Raw genomic sequence first — 16,864 nt, 5'->3', positions numbered from 1 at the left:
TCAGCACCCCACAAGCCTCCCTCCCAGGCAATACCCTGCCACTTCCTCGAAAATAAACCGCTGTTCCGATTTTCATCTCTTCTGTCTCAATGAAGTTTGGGCACTTTTTATAAGTGGAATCATACGTTATACAGGGTATCCCCTAAAAAATGTATACACACTTTAACAGCTGATAGCTCAATTTTGAAAATGAAGTGTATTTTAATAAACACTGCCTTTATAATTATTCAAAGTGTATGTATACCTTTTTTGGGACACCCTATATATTGTTTTATGCCTGGGTTTTGATCAACATTATGTCTGTGAAATTCATCCGTGTTGTGGCATATAGTAGCAGTGTGTTCTTTGTTTACTGCAGTATAGTATTCCAGCATGTAACTATATCCATTCTATTTTTATTGGCATTTGGATGGTTTCCAATTTGTAGCTCTTAGGAATAGTGCTGCTGTGGATATCCGGTTTGTCTTTCATGCACATACGTATTTATTTTAGCCATGTTTTGGTGAGAATCTAATGGTATCTTACCTATAGTGTGCGTGTTTAATTTTTTATTATGGATAATTTCAGGCAAACTCAGAAATGGAATAGTGTGATGATGCCCCATGTTCTCCACTGCCCAGCTCTACAAACCATCAACCCCTAACCAGTCCTTCTTCCATCCACTTGCTCCTCTCTTGTATTATTTTAAAATAAATCCCAGAATTTTTATTTCATCTGTAAATAACAAATACCTCTTAGTGATAAGAAATTTAAAGATATAGCCACAGGACTATTCTACTTAAAAAATCAGCAGTATTTCCTTCATATCATCAAATATCTAGTCAGTGTTCAGATTTTCAATTGTCTTGTATATGTCATAATTGCTTTTCATATTTTTCATATGAATCAAGGTACATATTAAAGTACGCTGACACATAGCAGTTGGTCAGTGTCTCCTAAATCTCTTTTAATCTGTAGGTTCCCCCTTTATCTTTTCTTTTTACCTTGAAATTTATCTGTTGAAGAAACTGCGCTGCTTGTCCTGTAGAATTTCCCAGATCTGAAAGTCGCTGACTGTATCCCCCTAATGTATTCTAGCATGTTTCTCCCTCCTCTGTGTTTTTCTGTAAATGGGTGGTTGGATCTAGAAGCACAATTAGGTTCCAGGTCAGTGTTCCCTATCTGTTTTGGTTCTGTCAAGCCTCACAACCATGTGCTCTTTCTCTTAAAGCTTCATCAAAGCCAGCTGGAGCTCCAGGAGGTGCGGCTCTCATACCGGCAACTGCAGGTGAAGGTGGAAGAACTCACTGAGGAGAGGAGTCTGCAGAGCTCTGCCGCCACCAGCACGTCCCTCCTGTCTGAGATTGAGCAGAGCATGGAGGCCGAGGAGCTGGAGCAGGAGAGAGAGCAGGTGCTGACATCCCTGGGGATCCTGAGGGCAGGTCTGGATGTCAGGAGCCCATCAGTCCCCCTGCTGCCCAGTGCCCACTGCTTCAGCCTTAGCCTGTGCAAGTCCCTAGGCCTGCTTCCTGGAGCTGTCAGGAAGCATGTCCTGGCTCATTGTTGCCCAGTGCCTCTTAGGAAATGCTTGTTGACTAGTCATTAGCCTCATATTTCTTCTGTTGACAGGGTTCTCGATCATTTATGATCTGTCCACTTGGCTTCTTTTCATACTACTCATAACTACTCATCCCCTAATCATTCACTGACTCCCACCAGAGCAGCTGCCTAGATAAAGAAGTGCTTTATTTGGCAAGTGGGAGGGTCTAGAGGGCAGGGAACATAAGAATTGGGAGTCTGTATAGATGTCCTGGGCCCATATAACTATCGGTATTTTTGGAACAGGTGATGAAAAAAAACTTTCTCCTAGAACAGCATCTTAGACCCTTGGGTTCATATACTAGAAAAAGATGACTGGGTGTCAGTATACTCTAGAGCCCATAATCAAGAATAATTCTTTTGTGGAGCAGCTGAGACTGCAGCTCTGGGAAGCCTACTGCCAGGTTCGCTATCTCTGCTCACACCTTCGAGGAAACGACAGCGCTGACTCGGCCGTCTCCACGGACTCCTCAATGGACGAGTCTTCGGAAACCTCATCTGCCAAGGATGTGCCTGCCGGCAGCTTGCGCACGGCCCTCAGTGAGCTCAAGAGGCTAATCCAGAGCATTGTGGATGGCGTGGAGCCCACGGTAAGAGACCAGGCTTCGAAGCTATGTACCCTACACCCTACAGGACCTGACTAGTGGGAGCTTGAAACCAGGTACAGAGAGTGAGGCTGACCCTTGAACTGGAACCTTATAAAACCTTCAGGAGTTTTCTTCTGAGCTAATGTTCTCTGAGAGCACTGAGTGCTGGTGATCAAGCAGAGGGGCTGAGTACCAGGGAGTGGGAGGCTCCACGGACATCTTCCTGCAGACACTAGGGTACGAATGGAGGACTTTCTCCATGTAGTAGTATGGGCCCTGATGGTCCCAAGTTCAAGGGCTTTCCTTGGAAGCTTTGAATGTAGAACGTTGGGTCCAGGTAAACTCCACAGTTATTTTTGTGCAGCCCATTGGTCCTCCTGGTGAGATTCACTATGAACAGGCACTTAAAAGATCTGGGGCTTCTGCTAAAAGTATGTAAGTGAGCACAGGGAGTTGAGACGATCAACAGTGACCTTTTAGGGTTCCACATGTGGCTCCTGTGGGGAAGGACATTCCCAGGGGCTCTGGCAGATGGGCATTTCTTCTGGCTTCACAACGGCTTTCTGCCAGCCTTACTCCTTTCTCAGTCCCGCTCTCAGGCTGCTGTTTCTGCTCAGGTTTCACCTTCCTACAGAATAGTTCAGATGGAAGGGTGGTTGCCCTTATCTGCACAGGCGGTGTGGGTCTGGGGGATGTGTTGCAGTGTGGAGACCGGGTTGTTGTGGGGAAGGGAAGCTCAGGGAGGTGTGCTGTTCACACCACACAATCTCCTTTCCCTGAAGCCTGAAAAGAGTAAATGTCTGGCTGCTGTTTGCAGGTTGGAATTGAGCAAGAGAACCTTTCTCCTCTAATCTTTCTTGCTTCCTCTGTCTCTCTCCTTTCTCTCCTTCCTGCTCCTCTGTCCCATTTCCTGCTATCTTGCTCTCCCCCGAACTGAACTATCTCTCCGCTCCCCTCCCCATCACTCCCCTCCACCCTCACCATCTCTGCCCTCTCTCCTCTGCATCTTTCCCACTGACCATCTCCTCCCCACCCCCACCATCTCTGCCCTCTCTCCTCTACATCTCTGCCACTGACCATCTCTCTGCTCCCCTCCTCTCACCATCTCTCTGGTTGGCTGGCTCGCTCCGTTTTGCTGTCAGAGCTCCCGGAGGATTGACGATGACTCTTTAGAAGAACAGATAAGGCAGACCAGTGAGGATTCGAGAGCCCTGAGGGAACTCATGGAGGGAGAGAGGGGTAAACTGAGGCAGAGCCTAGAAGAGCTGCAGCGCCTCCACAGTCAGGTGAGCACCCCCGTCCTTGGCCCGGTGCAGGGAGTATGCACATGTCCCCGGGCTCTCGGGACCCTCGTGAGTTTCCCTCCCATGGCTGTTTGAGAAGCAGGGTGTCCTCTGGTAGATCCTCAGAGGATAGCCCTTCCTTTGGATTAGGATGATATATAGAGGTTCTGTCCCACTTGCAGGGGATACCAAGCAGGCAGCATATTAAACCCTGCCCCACCCAGCCTGCCCCCCTTCTTTCCTTGTCCAAAGCTAGTCACCTCTACACAAGACTGTTGAGAGGTGGAATTTAAGCCTGGCTTTCGCTTCAGTCAGTATTTCTTACATTGAAAGGACCGTATAGAAGTAAACTCTTGTCCTTTTTGGGAGTTGTGCCCATTGAACTTCCTAGTAGTGTTCTCTTGGAAGATATTGGGAGTCAGCCCCACCCACAGCCGTTAATGACTGCACTCACTGTGAGGGACCAGATCACAGGGACAGAGAGTGGCCATTGAAAACTGTAGCTTGTTCCTGGCCAAGCACAGAGAGTGGGTCTGGGCAGCCAAAGACATTCTCCTGCCTCAAACCTAAGGCCCTCAGGTGGTTGTTGGGCCAGGAAGTGGTTCAGACTTAGGGACAGGTCTTTGAAACTGGAAGAATGAAATACGAAAGAGCGTGGATTTAAACGTTCTTTGGATTAACACAAGTCTTCTTTATTTTAAAGCCTATTTAAATTTCTGCAGGATGCTTCTGCTTGTCAGCTCTTTGATACTGGCTGTTTTGTGTGTGTGTTTTTTTTGGTTTGGTTTTGTTGCTTCTCTGAATTATAAAACTAGAAACACCAGAGGGCATTACTTCATTCAGAAGCATGAGCAGGATGTAGGTTATTGATTTTTAGAGAAAGGGAGGGTGGGGAGAGAGAAAGAGACTGTGAGTTCCACTCATTTACGCACTCATTGGTTGATTCTTGTATGTGCCCTGACTGGGGATTGAACCCTAAACCTTAGTGTATCAGGACAACGCTGTAACCAACTGGGCTACCCGGCCAGGGCCTGAACAGAGGCTTTTAAAGGGCACACAGTCCCCATGCTTTCCCACACCTGGATCTTCTCTCCAACTTTCCTGCCCTGAGGACTCTCCCTGCCACCTGTGCATAATCTCAACCTTCCTCATCCATCAGGTTCCTGAACAGGTTTCACTTCCTCCTCGAAACGCTCAATTCCCTTCCTCATGGAGCCACCCTGGCTCCATGCTTGCCCTCCCTCGCATCTCATTTCCCCAGAACTTAGACCCCCATGCAGACGAGCTCGAGGTCTGACGTATCTTTCATCTTCCCCTGAAGCGTCTAGCACGGTGCCTTGTCAAACAAAGAATTGTCAAGCACAAGGGCAAATGAAGCCCTCGATACATAACTTCAGGATGTTTCCTTTGACGCTAATCATGAGAACACCTGCCTTATTTGGGAAAAGTGGATTTAGGGGTGGCTGTAGCCTGTCAGTGTATAAACAAGCCAGGTTAGTCCTCATGACAGCTGTCAGCAAGACGCCCCGAGCGGCGGGGGCGGGGGGGAAGGGAGGAGAAGAGAGTGGAGCTCACAACCCCTAGTGAGGCACCGTGTCAGGCACTGAGCTGGGTCCTGGATGTTGCTCATCTCATTTGATCCTCACAACAACCTGATGCTGGGAAATAGTTACATGTATTCCTGCTTTTTGTGAAAAGCCTGTAACTTAGAGAGGGTAAGTCCCTTGTCACGTCTGAGGCAGATGAGCCAGTTGTCTCCATCTTGACCAGGTTTTCCAGGTCAGAGCAAAACGTTCTTATGTTTTATCTGGAGCATATTAAACGTTGGCATTTCCTGCCTAGCATGTACTTTTATCTGTTGCTTGCTCAGCTGGCAGGACACCTGGCTGGCCCACGGCTGGCCTGAGGTCATGTCAGGGCTTATTTGGTCTTCACATGTCTGGCTGTCTCTGCCAGGTGCTTTCTGGGACTTGAGTCCTGGGCTGCCAAGCTGCAGAACCTGCTAACAAATAAGGCAAGGCTGGGCTTCTCACTTGTGGCCTTGCCTGCCTCAGGGCTACCCGAGCATATGCCTGTCGTGGCCTCTGCAGATGCCCAGCCTGTCCTTTCCCTAAGGCTGCTAACCCTGCTCACCAGGTCCTGATGTTCTGATGTCCCTACCAGGCACCCAAGAGCACAAAATCCATTGCCCATAGTGACAACAAATTGTCCCATATCCCTCTTCATTGTGGGGTGTCCTCTGATTTCCTCCCAAGTGGCTGCTTCCCCAGGAGCTGGCAACTCTGCCGTCTTAGTCTATAGGGAAACTTGATCTCCAGCCTTAGTCCTGGGGCCTTGGCTCAGTTTTGTTCTATCTGAGGATAGGTAAGCCTGGGACTTGAAGAGCAGAGGAATAAACCGAAAAGGTGACGTCTCTTCCCTAGTGGGAGAGACAGACCTGTATGGGTGGATCCTTCCTTGGAAAAATGTCAGAAGTATGTGTAATATTTAACAAGAGGGCAGGTCAGGTATCCTGACTCCAGTCTGATCCTATCAGCTATGAGAAGGGGCTCCCACCCTTCCAGTCATTCAGCAAGTATTTACTAAAAGCTCTACCAGTCAGGGTTTCTGGTTGCAAACAACAGAAACTCGCTCAGCATAACTTAAGCAGAAAGAGAATGCATTGGGATGAAATCTGATAGCTTACAGAATCAAGGTTGGAAGGTTGGAAGGTTGGAGAACTGAGCTCCAAACAGGAAGGAGGGAGCCGTGGGAAGAGGCAAAAACCTGCTGTCCGTGTAATAATTTCCCAGTGGTCTGTGGCTTTGCTCTGCCCTCGTGAGCTACAGTCCCAGGTTGGGAGGGGTGGCTGGCAAGTTTAGGATTCATACCCAGGTGCCTTGGAAACACTATGTCTCTCCCCTTTGGACTTCGCTAGTGGGGAAGGGCATGTCCTGTCTCCCAAGACTCACACAACCAGGAATGCCCCCAGAATAGGAAGGGATTTGGGGAGCTGAGTAGCCAAAAAAAAAAAAATCACATCTGTCCACCCACTGCACAAGCCTTTGGAATTAAGCATCATACAGAGTCAGGATCTGAGATACATAGATAGATAGGATATGCTTCCTGCCTTCACAGAGCTCAAGGTGTGCAAGGCAGGTAAGCCGTGGTCACCAAGGGAGCCCACCACCAGCGGACAGGCTGTGGTGCCATTCACTAAGGTGTGGAGCACAGAAAAGGTGACAGGTTTGAAGGGAAAGGTGATAACATCATGTAGGTCTCTAAATTGTATGTAGCTTTGACCTGGGGAGCAGAATGAAGGTGGAGGAGCCAGGCTGTGCCAAGTGCTGTCACAGAGATGGGAACCAGGTCCCAGGCTTTAAACAGCCAGGGCCCTGTGGGTAACAGTGCTCCTTGTTGAGTTTCTACCCCCAAAACTGTGTTTCAGTGCCCAAGTGGACGTGTAGTCTTCACTTATTTGTTCCCTGGGATTGCCTTGAAATGAAGGAGGTGGTGCGGTGTGCTGTGTACAAAGGGGATCTGGCCCCGTGGCTGCAGTCCATAGCCACTGAGCTCCAGCCTAGCATGTGGCGCCCTTTCTCCAGGAGAGAGGGCCTTTCTCAGAGCAGCAGGCAGCAGGCAGCAACCAGCCTGCATGGCACACAGGCCCCGAGCCTGCCCGAGGCTCCTCGCTCCTTTCTACCTCTCGGAGGGAAACACCCCAGGCCAGCAGCAGTGGTATCATAACACTCATCCCTTTGGTCTCCCTTTAGGTCACACTGCTGAGTGTGGAGATGACTGCACTGAAGGAGGAGAGAGACCGACTCAGAGTGACATCTGAGGACAAGGAACCAAAGGAGCAGCTTCAGAAAGCCATCAGGGACCGGGATGAGGCCATTGCAAAGTGAGTGAGCATGGCTCGTTTCATTTTACTTTCATTACAAGTAACATGCGTATGTGCTCCATTTTACAAGTTAAACCATGCAGAAAGATATAAAAGTGAAAGAATTTCCCTGCTATCCACCCTCACCCCCAATCCCATTGTCTCCGTCTAGACACTGCTACTGAAAGGTGGGCGGGCGTTGTTTGCAGACCTTTTCCCTCTGCATATGCACACGTGTGTGCAATGTAGTTGTCCTGGGCTTTTAAAAACATCAATGGTCCTGGCAGATATGGCTAAGTGATTAGTGCGTCGGCCGACACACCGAAGGGTCTCGGGTTCAATTCCTAGTCAAGGGCACATACCTGGGTTGCAGGCTCAATCCCAGGCCCCAGTCAGGGGACATGCAGGAGGCAACGGATAGACGTGTCTCTCTTGCTTAGATGTTTCTCTCTCTCTCTTTTCCCTCTCTCCTCCCTCTCTCCCTCCCTCCTACTCTGTCTAAAAATCAATGGGAAAAATATCCTCAGGTGAAGATTAACAACAACAAAAAATATCAATGGATGATGCTCTACATGTCTTGTTTTCCCCCACTTACATCTTAGAGAGCCTTCCAGTTTCATTATATATATCTACCTCGACATTTTTATTTTTAGAGGTGTGATTTTTTTTTAACTTTTATTATGGACATTTTCAAACATGCACAAAAGTAGAAACATAAGCTGGATCCCTCCTTACCCATCTCTCCGCTTCAGCACTAATCAGCATATGGCTGGTGTTTTACATCTCCACCCTCGCCCGCTTCCTCCACCTCCCCACTGGACGGTGTTAAAGAAAATCACAACACATCCTGTCTGCTCATCTATAAACACTTCAGTATGGATCTCTACCAGGAAAAGGCACTTACTATAAAACACACAACCAGCAATACAGTTATCACACTTGTAAAAACTTATTTCTTACATCGTCTGGTGTCCAGGGTTCAGATTTCCCCAGGCGTCCCATAAATGTCTTTTTATAGTTTGATTAGACTCAGACTCTACATACTCCATTTACTTGATATGTTGTCCCCAAAGTCTTCCCCCTCCATTCTTTTTATATTGCATTTATTTATTGAAGAGACTGAATTGTTTGTTTCAGAGTTTTTCTATATTCTGAGTGTGTGATTGCATCCCAGAGTGTCATTTAACATTTTTCTCTGTCCCCTGTATTTCCAGGGAACTGGGTAATTTTTTTAATGTTTTGGGTTTTCTCTAGCAGAGAAGAAATGCATAAATTCATTCTCTTACATTCAGGAAATTTGGAACGACATAAACAAAACGTATTTACCTGTTTCCCATCCCCCTGCAAATTATTTATCATGCACTCAGTCTATATACCCTACTCACTGAGTGGGGAGAGATACAAAGTACTAAAAATGTACCTGCTTTTAGGTTGTTCACAACACATTAATAACAACATCTGTGCATCACTTGGCTGTCTACAAAACACTTTCATCCTCTAACCTTCCCAGCCACAGCAAGAGGTAAAAATTTTTAATCCTAAATTTGCAGATGAGGAAACAGATTCTCTCCCAGGATCACAGGCAGTGGTGATCACCGGCCTCCACCTCTGACTCCCATCCCCACATCCTTTACCCTCACCCTTTCCCCTCACCCCATAGCTGCTTGTCAGGAAGTTAAAAGGGGGCTCATTTGAAACAATTTGTAATTAGGTACTGTGTGTCTTTTTTTAAAAAAAAAAATAGGATACATTTTAACTTCCGGCTTTAAAATTCTCCACACCTTTTCCCACTCTTCTGTTCTCTTTAATCATTTTCGTCTCCATTTCATAGTTTTACCTTTGGGCCCCTTTTTCTGTCTAGTCAGAAGCCCAAAGCAGTTCATTTAGGAATTTTATACTCAGGCTCACAAACCTATGTGTTGTCGAATGAACTTAAAAGGAGTCTGGAGGCTTTGGCTAAAAATAAATGATATTTATTCAAGGGTTTTGGAGTTTGCAGACTGGTAATACAGCTAGGCAAAAACCCAGAAGTGTTCCAGAGAAGAAAGGAGAGTTAAGAGTTCTTAAAGTCCTAATTCTCAGCCCTAGGATTGGCCCAGGAGTTATCAGTCGGATGTCAGGCTGTCTGGATGTTAGATGCCAGGTTGTTTAGAGACCAGGAGGTCTGGTTAATGGCTGTCAGGTGGTCTGGATAAGCGAGACCTTCAGGGAGAGAGAGAGAGAGGGTTATCTGGAGGTCTGGTGTCTGCCCACATGTACAGAGTGGGGCAAAAGTAGGTTTATAGTTATTCGTATGGAAAATAATACAATAATTATTAAATAATAATACGAGAATAAACTCTGTTGTCCTGGCCAGTGTGATTCGGTTGGGTGTCATCGGTTCAATTGCCGGTCAGGGCACATGCCCAGGTTGCAGGCTCAGTCCCCAGTAGCGGGTGTGCAGAAGGCAGCTGATCCATGTTTTACTCTCACATCAACATTTCTTTCTCCTTCCCTCTCCCTTCTTCTCTTAAAAAAAAAAAAAATCAACTCTTTAAAAAAGGAAAAAAAAAGAATTAACTCTGTGTTTCATGTGCTCACAAACCTACTTTTGCACCACCCTGTGTATCCAGGCATTGATAGGGGACTAGAAAGTTGAAAAAAATTTCTGTTCCCAGGCTAGAAAAACAAGAAGAGAGTCTCTCCTCATGCCTTCATAACGTTAATAATTTTAGCAGCTTGATTAAAGTGACTCTTTTATATGTCCCATCTTCACTCTTTCCTTGGTGTCTTTGCCTGGTAGGTTTAATTAGTGAATACCGGCATGGCAGTGTGATGACTTGGAGTGGCGCAGACTTTTATGAATATAACAGGGTGAAATCGTGTCACGCAGTTAGGGAACAAAACGGCACAGTGAAGGCGCTAATTGTGGAGGCCCACGGGGAATAAAAAGCAGAATGAAGTTAGCAGAGATGTGTTGGTCATTTCTTCTCAGCTAGTCGAGTAGAAGAGCAGACATCATGCTCGGACCATGTTCTGTCATCAGCGAGGGAGGTGGGAGATAGAGCCAGAGAAAGTGCGGACAAGAGGGTGGCAAGTCCCTCTCCCTTAAAATAAATGGGACCTAGCCCGGGCACCTGGGTGACAGATGAAGAGGCCACCAGAAATCCATGAAACCCTGAAATCCCTGCCCTTCCTTGCCTGCTGTCAGAGGAGGCCCAGGAAACCTGGAGTCTGGATGGACTTTCAAATCCCCCCCCCCTCCCGGAATAGGGGGAGCCCTGCATTGAGGCCCCTGTCCTTCCCGGACCCTTTAGAACAGGGCTGGACCTTGGGGGGTTTGTAGATGGGTCACTCCATGAGGACTTCTTTTTTTCTCCCTTAGAAATGAAACCCTTGGCATACAAGAATTGAGACAGCAGACCTAAGGAATCATTTTAAATCTGTGGGGGAGCCACACCACCTTTGTATAGGACCTTAAGAGTTTTATAAGATGCTTTCATATACGTCAACTCTGATTCTCCATCCTGGCTGCCCTTTAGAATCATCTAGGGAACTCTCCGGATGCCAGAGCCCTCCCTCTCCAGAAAATTCAGTATGACTCTGGGTTTAGAGCTGCTTCTTAACAGCGTCCCCCTGACCCACCCCGTGATTCTAATGTGTAGTCAAGTCAGGGGTGAGAATCCCCACGAACAGTACCACCCCCTCTTCACTGGGCAGCAAGAATCTTACCCATTCCTATCCTATGCAGTAGGTAAGTCCCGGAAGCGTTAAGTAACAATTCAGTCTCCTTGCAGGTGAAAGGCCCTCACTAGAACAAATACCTGGGGCTGGCAGCCTGGCTTATAAAAGCAAAAAGGAATCAGCTGCTAGTGTTTTCGTTTAAACAAGGGATTCTTCTAGCCCCTTGAAATATGCCTTTTGAAAAAAACTGATTAATATAGTGATTAGTGGTTTCTGCAGCTTTGCTGTCTGGTCTGGGGTTTGTCGTGAATGACAAGCGCCAAGATTGCCTGGTGCGCAAACGTTCCGGGAGTGTCCCCCGAGACTGGGACGCGGAGGTGGGCTAGGCGCCCGGCTGCAGGCGCTTTCTGGAGGAAGGGCCCCTCCTGCAGGCTGGGCGGGCGCCGCTGGAGCTCCGCCCCCCGCCCTCCGCCCGGGCAGCGTTAGTCAGCACATTCCCGTCTCCAGGCTGCTCCTGGCGCCACCTGCCGGGAGACACCGGGAGCACAGGAGGCTGCCGCCGGTTGGGCGCCCGGGGTTCGCGCTGACAGGCTGGGCGTCCATGGCAACCGGCTCCACGCAGGATTTCCGCTGTTCGCCACTGGCCAATGGCAGCGGGCGTGACGTAGCGGCCTGCAGCGTCTGAAACGCCTGCGCTCATTGGACAGGCTCAGCTCCGGTCCCTGCAGCCGCATTGCGGGCGGGATCCCGGGTGGGCGGACTGTCCTGATCTTCTCTAGGAAGGGCGGGGCGCCGGTCTGGAGCGGTGGGGGTCAGGGGAGGCGACTAATTGCTCAGTGGACTGGAGGCGAGTGAGGAAGTGCTGGTCACAGTGGTGGCCAGAAGGCTTTACCCTAACGGCCCCGCCTTGCAGCCGTGCTTAGCTTGGTGCGCTCCTGAGGCCAGAGCTGGGCGGCCTCTGCAGGCGGGTCCTCTAGCTGTCCTTGAGCATGCACATTGGTCGCGGGCTCGTGTACAACGAGGACACTTTTGCTAGTTTTTGTGTCGAATGCAAAAGGTATGAAGACGGGCTAAATAACACTCATTTTGGCAACGACGCGACTACTGTCTCCTCTGCAGAGGCTGCCCAGGCAGTCTCCTGCACTTTTTATTCCCCCCGCCCCCTCCTCAAATTAATAATCTTTTGCATTGAACTATAATTCAGCAGTGTTGGGGAAGGTTTACAAAGTAATGTGTGTAACATTTCAAAATGTGAAAGTGTGTAGGAGCAAGTGCCCATCAATGATCATCATTCCAAGATAACTGAGGAGACATGTTTGCCTGTGACCTTCAAATACACACAGGCAGGTTTTCTTTTACGAAGCAGGTATATCCAACCTTGTTTCTTGGTGCTTTCCTCCCCAGGCCCAAATACATTGTGAGTAACTTACCACCAGTCCCCTAGTTGCTGGCTACTGCGATTAGGTGAGCTGTGATCACCACTTTGTGGCCACCTTTGCAGGTGTGTGTATCTCTTAGATCCCTTAAGTGGTGCATTGCTTGTGAAAAGGAGGGGACCAGGAGGGCAAGGTCCTCACCTTGCACAGGGACTGGTCCTTTGGGGGAAGGATTAGTAGCTCCTTAGTGTTGTGAGGCCTTTGAGATCTTCTAGGTTCTAGTCCTGACTTAAGTATCATCCTCTTAACCACTTCTTCATCTGTGAGATGGGGGTGACAGGTATCCCCTTCCCCTACAGGTTGGTTAGGAAAATTGAGAAAATGTCTGTGAAAGCATGTTGCAAACTTTCCAGCCTTCTGCAAGTAACATCACAGTTACTGTTACTATTTGTTGCAAGTTTAGGGTCAGAGCCTGATTTCTCATCCTGTGGACCCCAGGTGCCCCAGGTAAGGAACCACGTGCTTCTAGCACAAGGCGTCCGTGCTCACTCTGGCTTGTCTGTCTTCAGGAAGAACGCTGTGGAGCTGGAACTCGCCAAGTGCAAGATGGACATGATGTCTCTGAACAGCCAGCTGCTGGACGCCATTCAACAGAAACTGAACCTCTCACAGCAGCTTGAGGCTTGGCAGGTAAGGGGAGGGGGGACGAGGCTCCAGGAGGAATCTTCGAACACAGGCAGCGTGTAAGGAGAGTTTGATACTGGAGGGTTCGATGTGCATGGGTGAGCAGTAACCTGTCCTCACCTGCTGAAATTCAGAGCTCCTGCTTCCCCAGTCCCTGGGGAAGGATGCCTGAGGATGCTCTCAGGAGCCGCGAAGCCCAGGTTGTGTTGTTTGGGGCTGTGGTGACCTCTAGGCTGGGAACAGGGGCCTCCTTCAGCTGATCGTCATGCTTTGTTTAGATTTGCAAGAAACAGCTGTTAACTTGGAGGCCCAGGAAGCCCTATGTGACTGAATGAAAATACACAGGCGGATGTAGCTGCTGTCCTTCCCTTTCTCAAAGGCCAGCTTCCTTTTTCCAGAGTCCTGTCCTGGTGTGAGTCTGGGGAAGATGAGTCTGTGTCCCTCTCTAGGACCACTGCTCTCAGTGTCCAGGCAGCCTACCCATCTCAGGCCTGACAGGACTTCCCCTGGGCCAGGGCTGTCCTTGCTTTTTGTTAATGAGGTTATCATAGTACAGTTTCAGGATATGGGTGTAACCATTCAGGTTGCTCCCCAAGAAATACTAACCAGACAGATGAAAAGCCACCTGCGGCTTTACCAGGCAAGCCCCACTGTGGAGGGCAGGTTATGGCAGCTGTTCCTCCAGGGGCCCTTCTGAGCTTTGACCCTCCCCCGACACCCTCAGAGCTGGTCCCTGGCTTCTTGGGCAGTCGTTCCCTGGCTTACTGTCCTGTTTCTTTTCTCTTCTCTCCTGGCTGCAGTTTGCTTCCTCAGGGCTTTTTACTATCTGGCTCCTTTGGTTTCTGATCTAGTGGCCTTTCTCAGTTCCTGTATCAACAGCTTTAGTTGTACACCCCTCCTGCCTTTGAGGTGAGATTGAGCCTTCATTCCCCATCCTCCCCCGCCACTGCTGCCATCGAAGTCCTGTCCCTGCCGCCTCTCTCATGGCCCACCGTGTTGTGTGTGCTGGCGTCTGGCATCCTCTCTGTACTGTGTGCCTGCCATCGGCCCAACCTCCCTCCCATCACCATCACGTCCGTGAACGCGGCAGCACGTGGCCCAGTACTGACTGGCTGACCCCTGGTTTCTTGGTACCATCGCCTCATAAGTGGGTTGCCTTGCCTGGAAATAACGGCAGGCACGGAATTACGAGCAGCTCATGCGTGTGTATGTGTGTATAGTGTTCTAACGTGATCTGTGCCATGGGATTACCTTGACAAACTTTAAAGTATAAAAAATGCGGTGTGCAGTGTGCCAGCATAAACACTGGCAGCTTTGAAAGGGTCTCTGAAGGTTACCGTGCCACTCATAATGTTGTGTTTAAAACATAGACTCTGTTAAGTGCGTCCTAAGTGCAGGACACTGTGCCGCGGGTTCGACACCGGGACACACAAGTAGGGAGCGTGTCTCCTGTTTCTGTGAGGACGGGAAGAGGGAGGGGAGCAGTGAAGGACCAGGAGTATGAAGACAGACGGGGATGGGAGGAGGGAAAGGCAGGACAGGACATGAGCAAAGGCGGGAACAAGAGGTCCTCACCTGGTGGTGTGGCTAAGTCTTTGTTTCACACTGAAACCTGAAGACATTGTGACACCCTCTAGTGAGAGCGTAGGAGGTGATGGCCAAGCTGTTCAGGGAGAGGGGCCTGCTAGCCCCACTTCCTGCCCTCAAGTGAGTGGTTGCCCTGACCTTGGGGAGCTCCCCACTCCAAATGCTGGCCTCACCACCCTGGGACATGAGCAGTGGACTTACTCCAGGGTTTAGCCCAAGGCTCTTCTCACCAGGATATCCCAGAGCCCACAGGGCTCAAGGGTGAAGGAATCAGGCAGACGCTTGTTGTTTCCTGCTGACGTGAACTAGACAGGCTGCTTGTGTCTCTAAACCAATGGTTTTCGCACTGTTAGTGGCAGAATGCCTTTGCCAAATGGAGTCTTGCACAAGATTGGGATCTAGCAACTAGAATAGAGTGGAGCTGCTCTGTCCAGAAGCTTCTCTGAGGGGTCAAAGCCGCTGTTCTGTAAGGTGGAGTCAGGTGAGGGGGGCACTTTCTAGGCAACTTTAACAAATTGGAAGGGGAAAGGTGCTACCCCAGTGAGGCGGCTAAGGAAACGGGCCTGAGTTGAAGCAAGTCAAGCCCTGAAGTGGTTGGTGATGCCCAGGCTTCTGCCACATGGGAGCCTCGCAAGGAGGGGGCTGATGCATGTGGTTGTTGGTAAGCAAGGTTGGCACCCAGGGAGTCTGTGTCCTTGTCTGTGGTGCACAGGTGTCAGCAGCTCAGGCTGGTAATACTTAGAAGGGAAAAGGGGCAGAAGCCACCTGAGGCCAGGCCATTGGGTCAGAGCTGGCAAGCTGAGGCTGTGAACAGGGGCGGCACCCACCCAGCCGCAAAGAATACAGGAGGCAGGGCAGAGGGGGCCGGTAACAAGCGAGGCTGAGCACTGGTGTGGAGCTGGCGGCCACTCTCTGGGCCTGTAGAGACAAACCGTCTGTGGAGTTTTGTCAGCCAGAGGGCAACACTGGAGAAGCCAGCCCAGGCCCTGAGGAGAGGAGGTGGTGTGTGGCTCCTGTGTCCCGGCACCTACGCTCGCTGCTTTCTCAGTTGGGGCAGCCCTGGCTGCAGCCGCTCACTCATCTCATCATCATCTCACATCATCTCCTGTCCTTCGGTATTTCAGACATGTCACCTCCCTGCCCACCCCAGTGCCAGGACACTGCCCTGCTCAGCCCCCTCCATTCTGCTCTCTGCAGGATGACATGCACAGGGTCATTGACCGGCAGCTGATGGACACGCACCTGAAGGAACGGAGCCGGCCTGCTGCTGCCCTTTCCAGGGCCCATGGTGTGGGGCGCGGGGCCGAGCCCAGCACCACTGAAGGCAAACGGCTCTTCTCATTCTTCAGGAAAATTTAAGTTGGGAGGAGTCAGGCCAGCGAGGATGGGTGGGCTGGAGGCGACTGCAAGGGGTGCGGGAGAGGGCTAGCCCACCGAGTTTGCATGCGAGGGTCTTCCCTGGGCCTGGTTCAGTGGTGCATGGCCTGCCCACACTGGGGCCAAGTCGTCCAGGAGGGCCCGCTTTGCCTCTGAAGGCTGCCCTTGATAGAGGGACAGGCAGGAGCCCTGTCCCCACTGCCCAGCTCAGCCCAGCTGAGGCTTCCCTAGGATCCGCAGTGGAGCAGGGCTCAGGCTCCCTCCGGAGCAGCCCACCCCGCCCACCCCCAGGCGCTGCTGCCCTCCTGTTGTGGAACATGGGGAATAGGAGAAACAGGCCCTTTCTGCATGCCTCAGAGGGCTGGGGCTGCCCCCAGCTGGCCTGAGCCACAGGGGCCTAGTCCTGCAGGGCACCAAGCCCAGGCCTGAGCCTCCCTCCCCCCTCCCCCAGCCCCTGGCCCAGGGAGTAAGGGGAGGCAGCTCCTCACCCCTGTGCATGCACCTCTGCCAAGAGCACCTCTGCGGGCAGGAGACCCAGCCGTGGGGCCTAATGGCTGGGGCTGTGCTCGTGTGCTCAGCCATAGCGGGCTCTACCACGGCTTGGTGGAGGCCATCCCAAGCCCAGAAGGGCCTGCCCCCTGGCACCACTGCTCTCCCTCCCGGCCTCCGCCAGTGCAGGCCCCCCCAGCAGGGACTGGCCAGCCAGTCTCCTAATGGGTCTCCTGCAGGCTTTAGCCATCCAGCCCTTTCCCCTTCAGGGGGCCTGGGTTGGGAGGGGTCTCTTCCTCCCAGCCCCCTGCTTCCCTCACATAGACAAATTCTTGGTTCAGCCAAGCAACTCCAGGCTACGGAATGGCCCCAGAGGGG

The 16,864-nt window shown here is 50.5% G+C and overlaps 1 protein-coding gene across 3 annotated transcripts in view; it reads left to right on the top strand.

Annotated features, from left to right (window-relative positions):
- The window catches only part of BICDL1 (BICD family like cargo adaptor 1), a 50,117-nt gene extending 34,138 nt beyond the window's left edge, over positions 1–15,979 (top strand). For 2 of the 3 annotated variants that reach the window (XM_087828819.1, XM_087828820.1), the window contains 6 exons: positions 1,211–1,390; positions 1,950–2,168; positions 3,308–3,451; positions 7,201–7,331; positions 12,919–13,039; positions 15,818–15,979. In XM_087828819.1, coding sequence (XP_087684945.1) covers positions 1,211–1,390; positions 1,950–2,168; positions 3,308–3,451; positions 7,201–7,331; positions 12,919–13,039; positions 15,818–15,979 — 957 coding nt within the window. The remainder of the gene's footprint in view (positions 1–1,210; positions 1,391–1,949; positions 2,169–3,307; positions 3,452–7,200; positions 7,332–12,918; positions 13,040–15,817) is intronic. The other variant, XM_016201605.2, reaches the window with a different exon arrangement.
- Positions 15,980–16,864: the final 885 nt, after the last annotated feature.

This window comes from Miniopterus natalensis, chromosome 20, assembly GCF_054644295.1.
Source record: "Miniopterus natalensis isolate mMinNat1 chromosome 20, mMinNat1.hap1, whole genome shotgun sequence".
Classification (NCBI taxonomy): domain Eukaryota; kingdom Metazoa; phylum Chordata; class Mammalia; order Chiroptera; family Miniopteridae; genus Miniopterus; species Miniopterus natalensis.
This window is presented reverse-complemented; position numbering and strand designations above follow the sequence as displayed.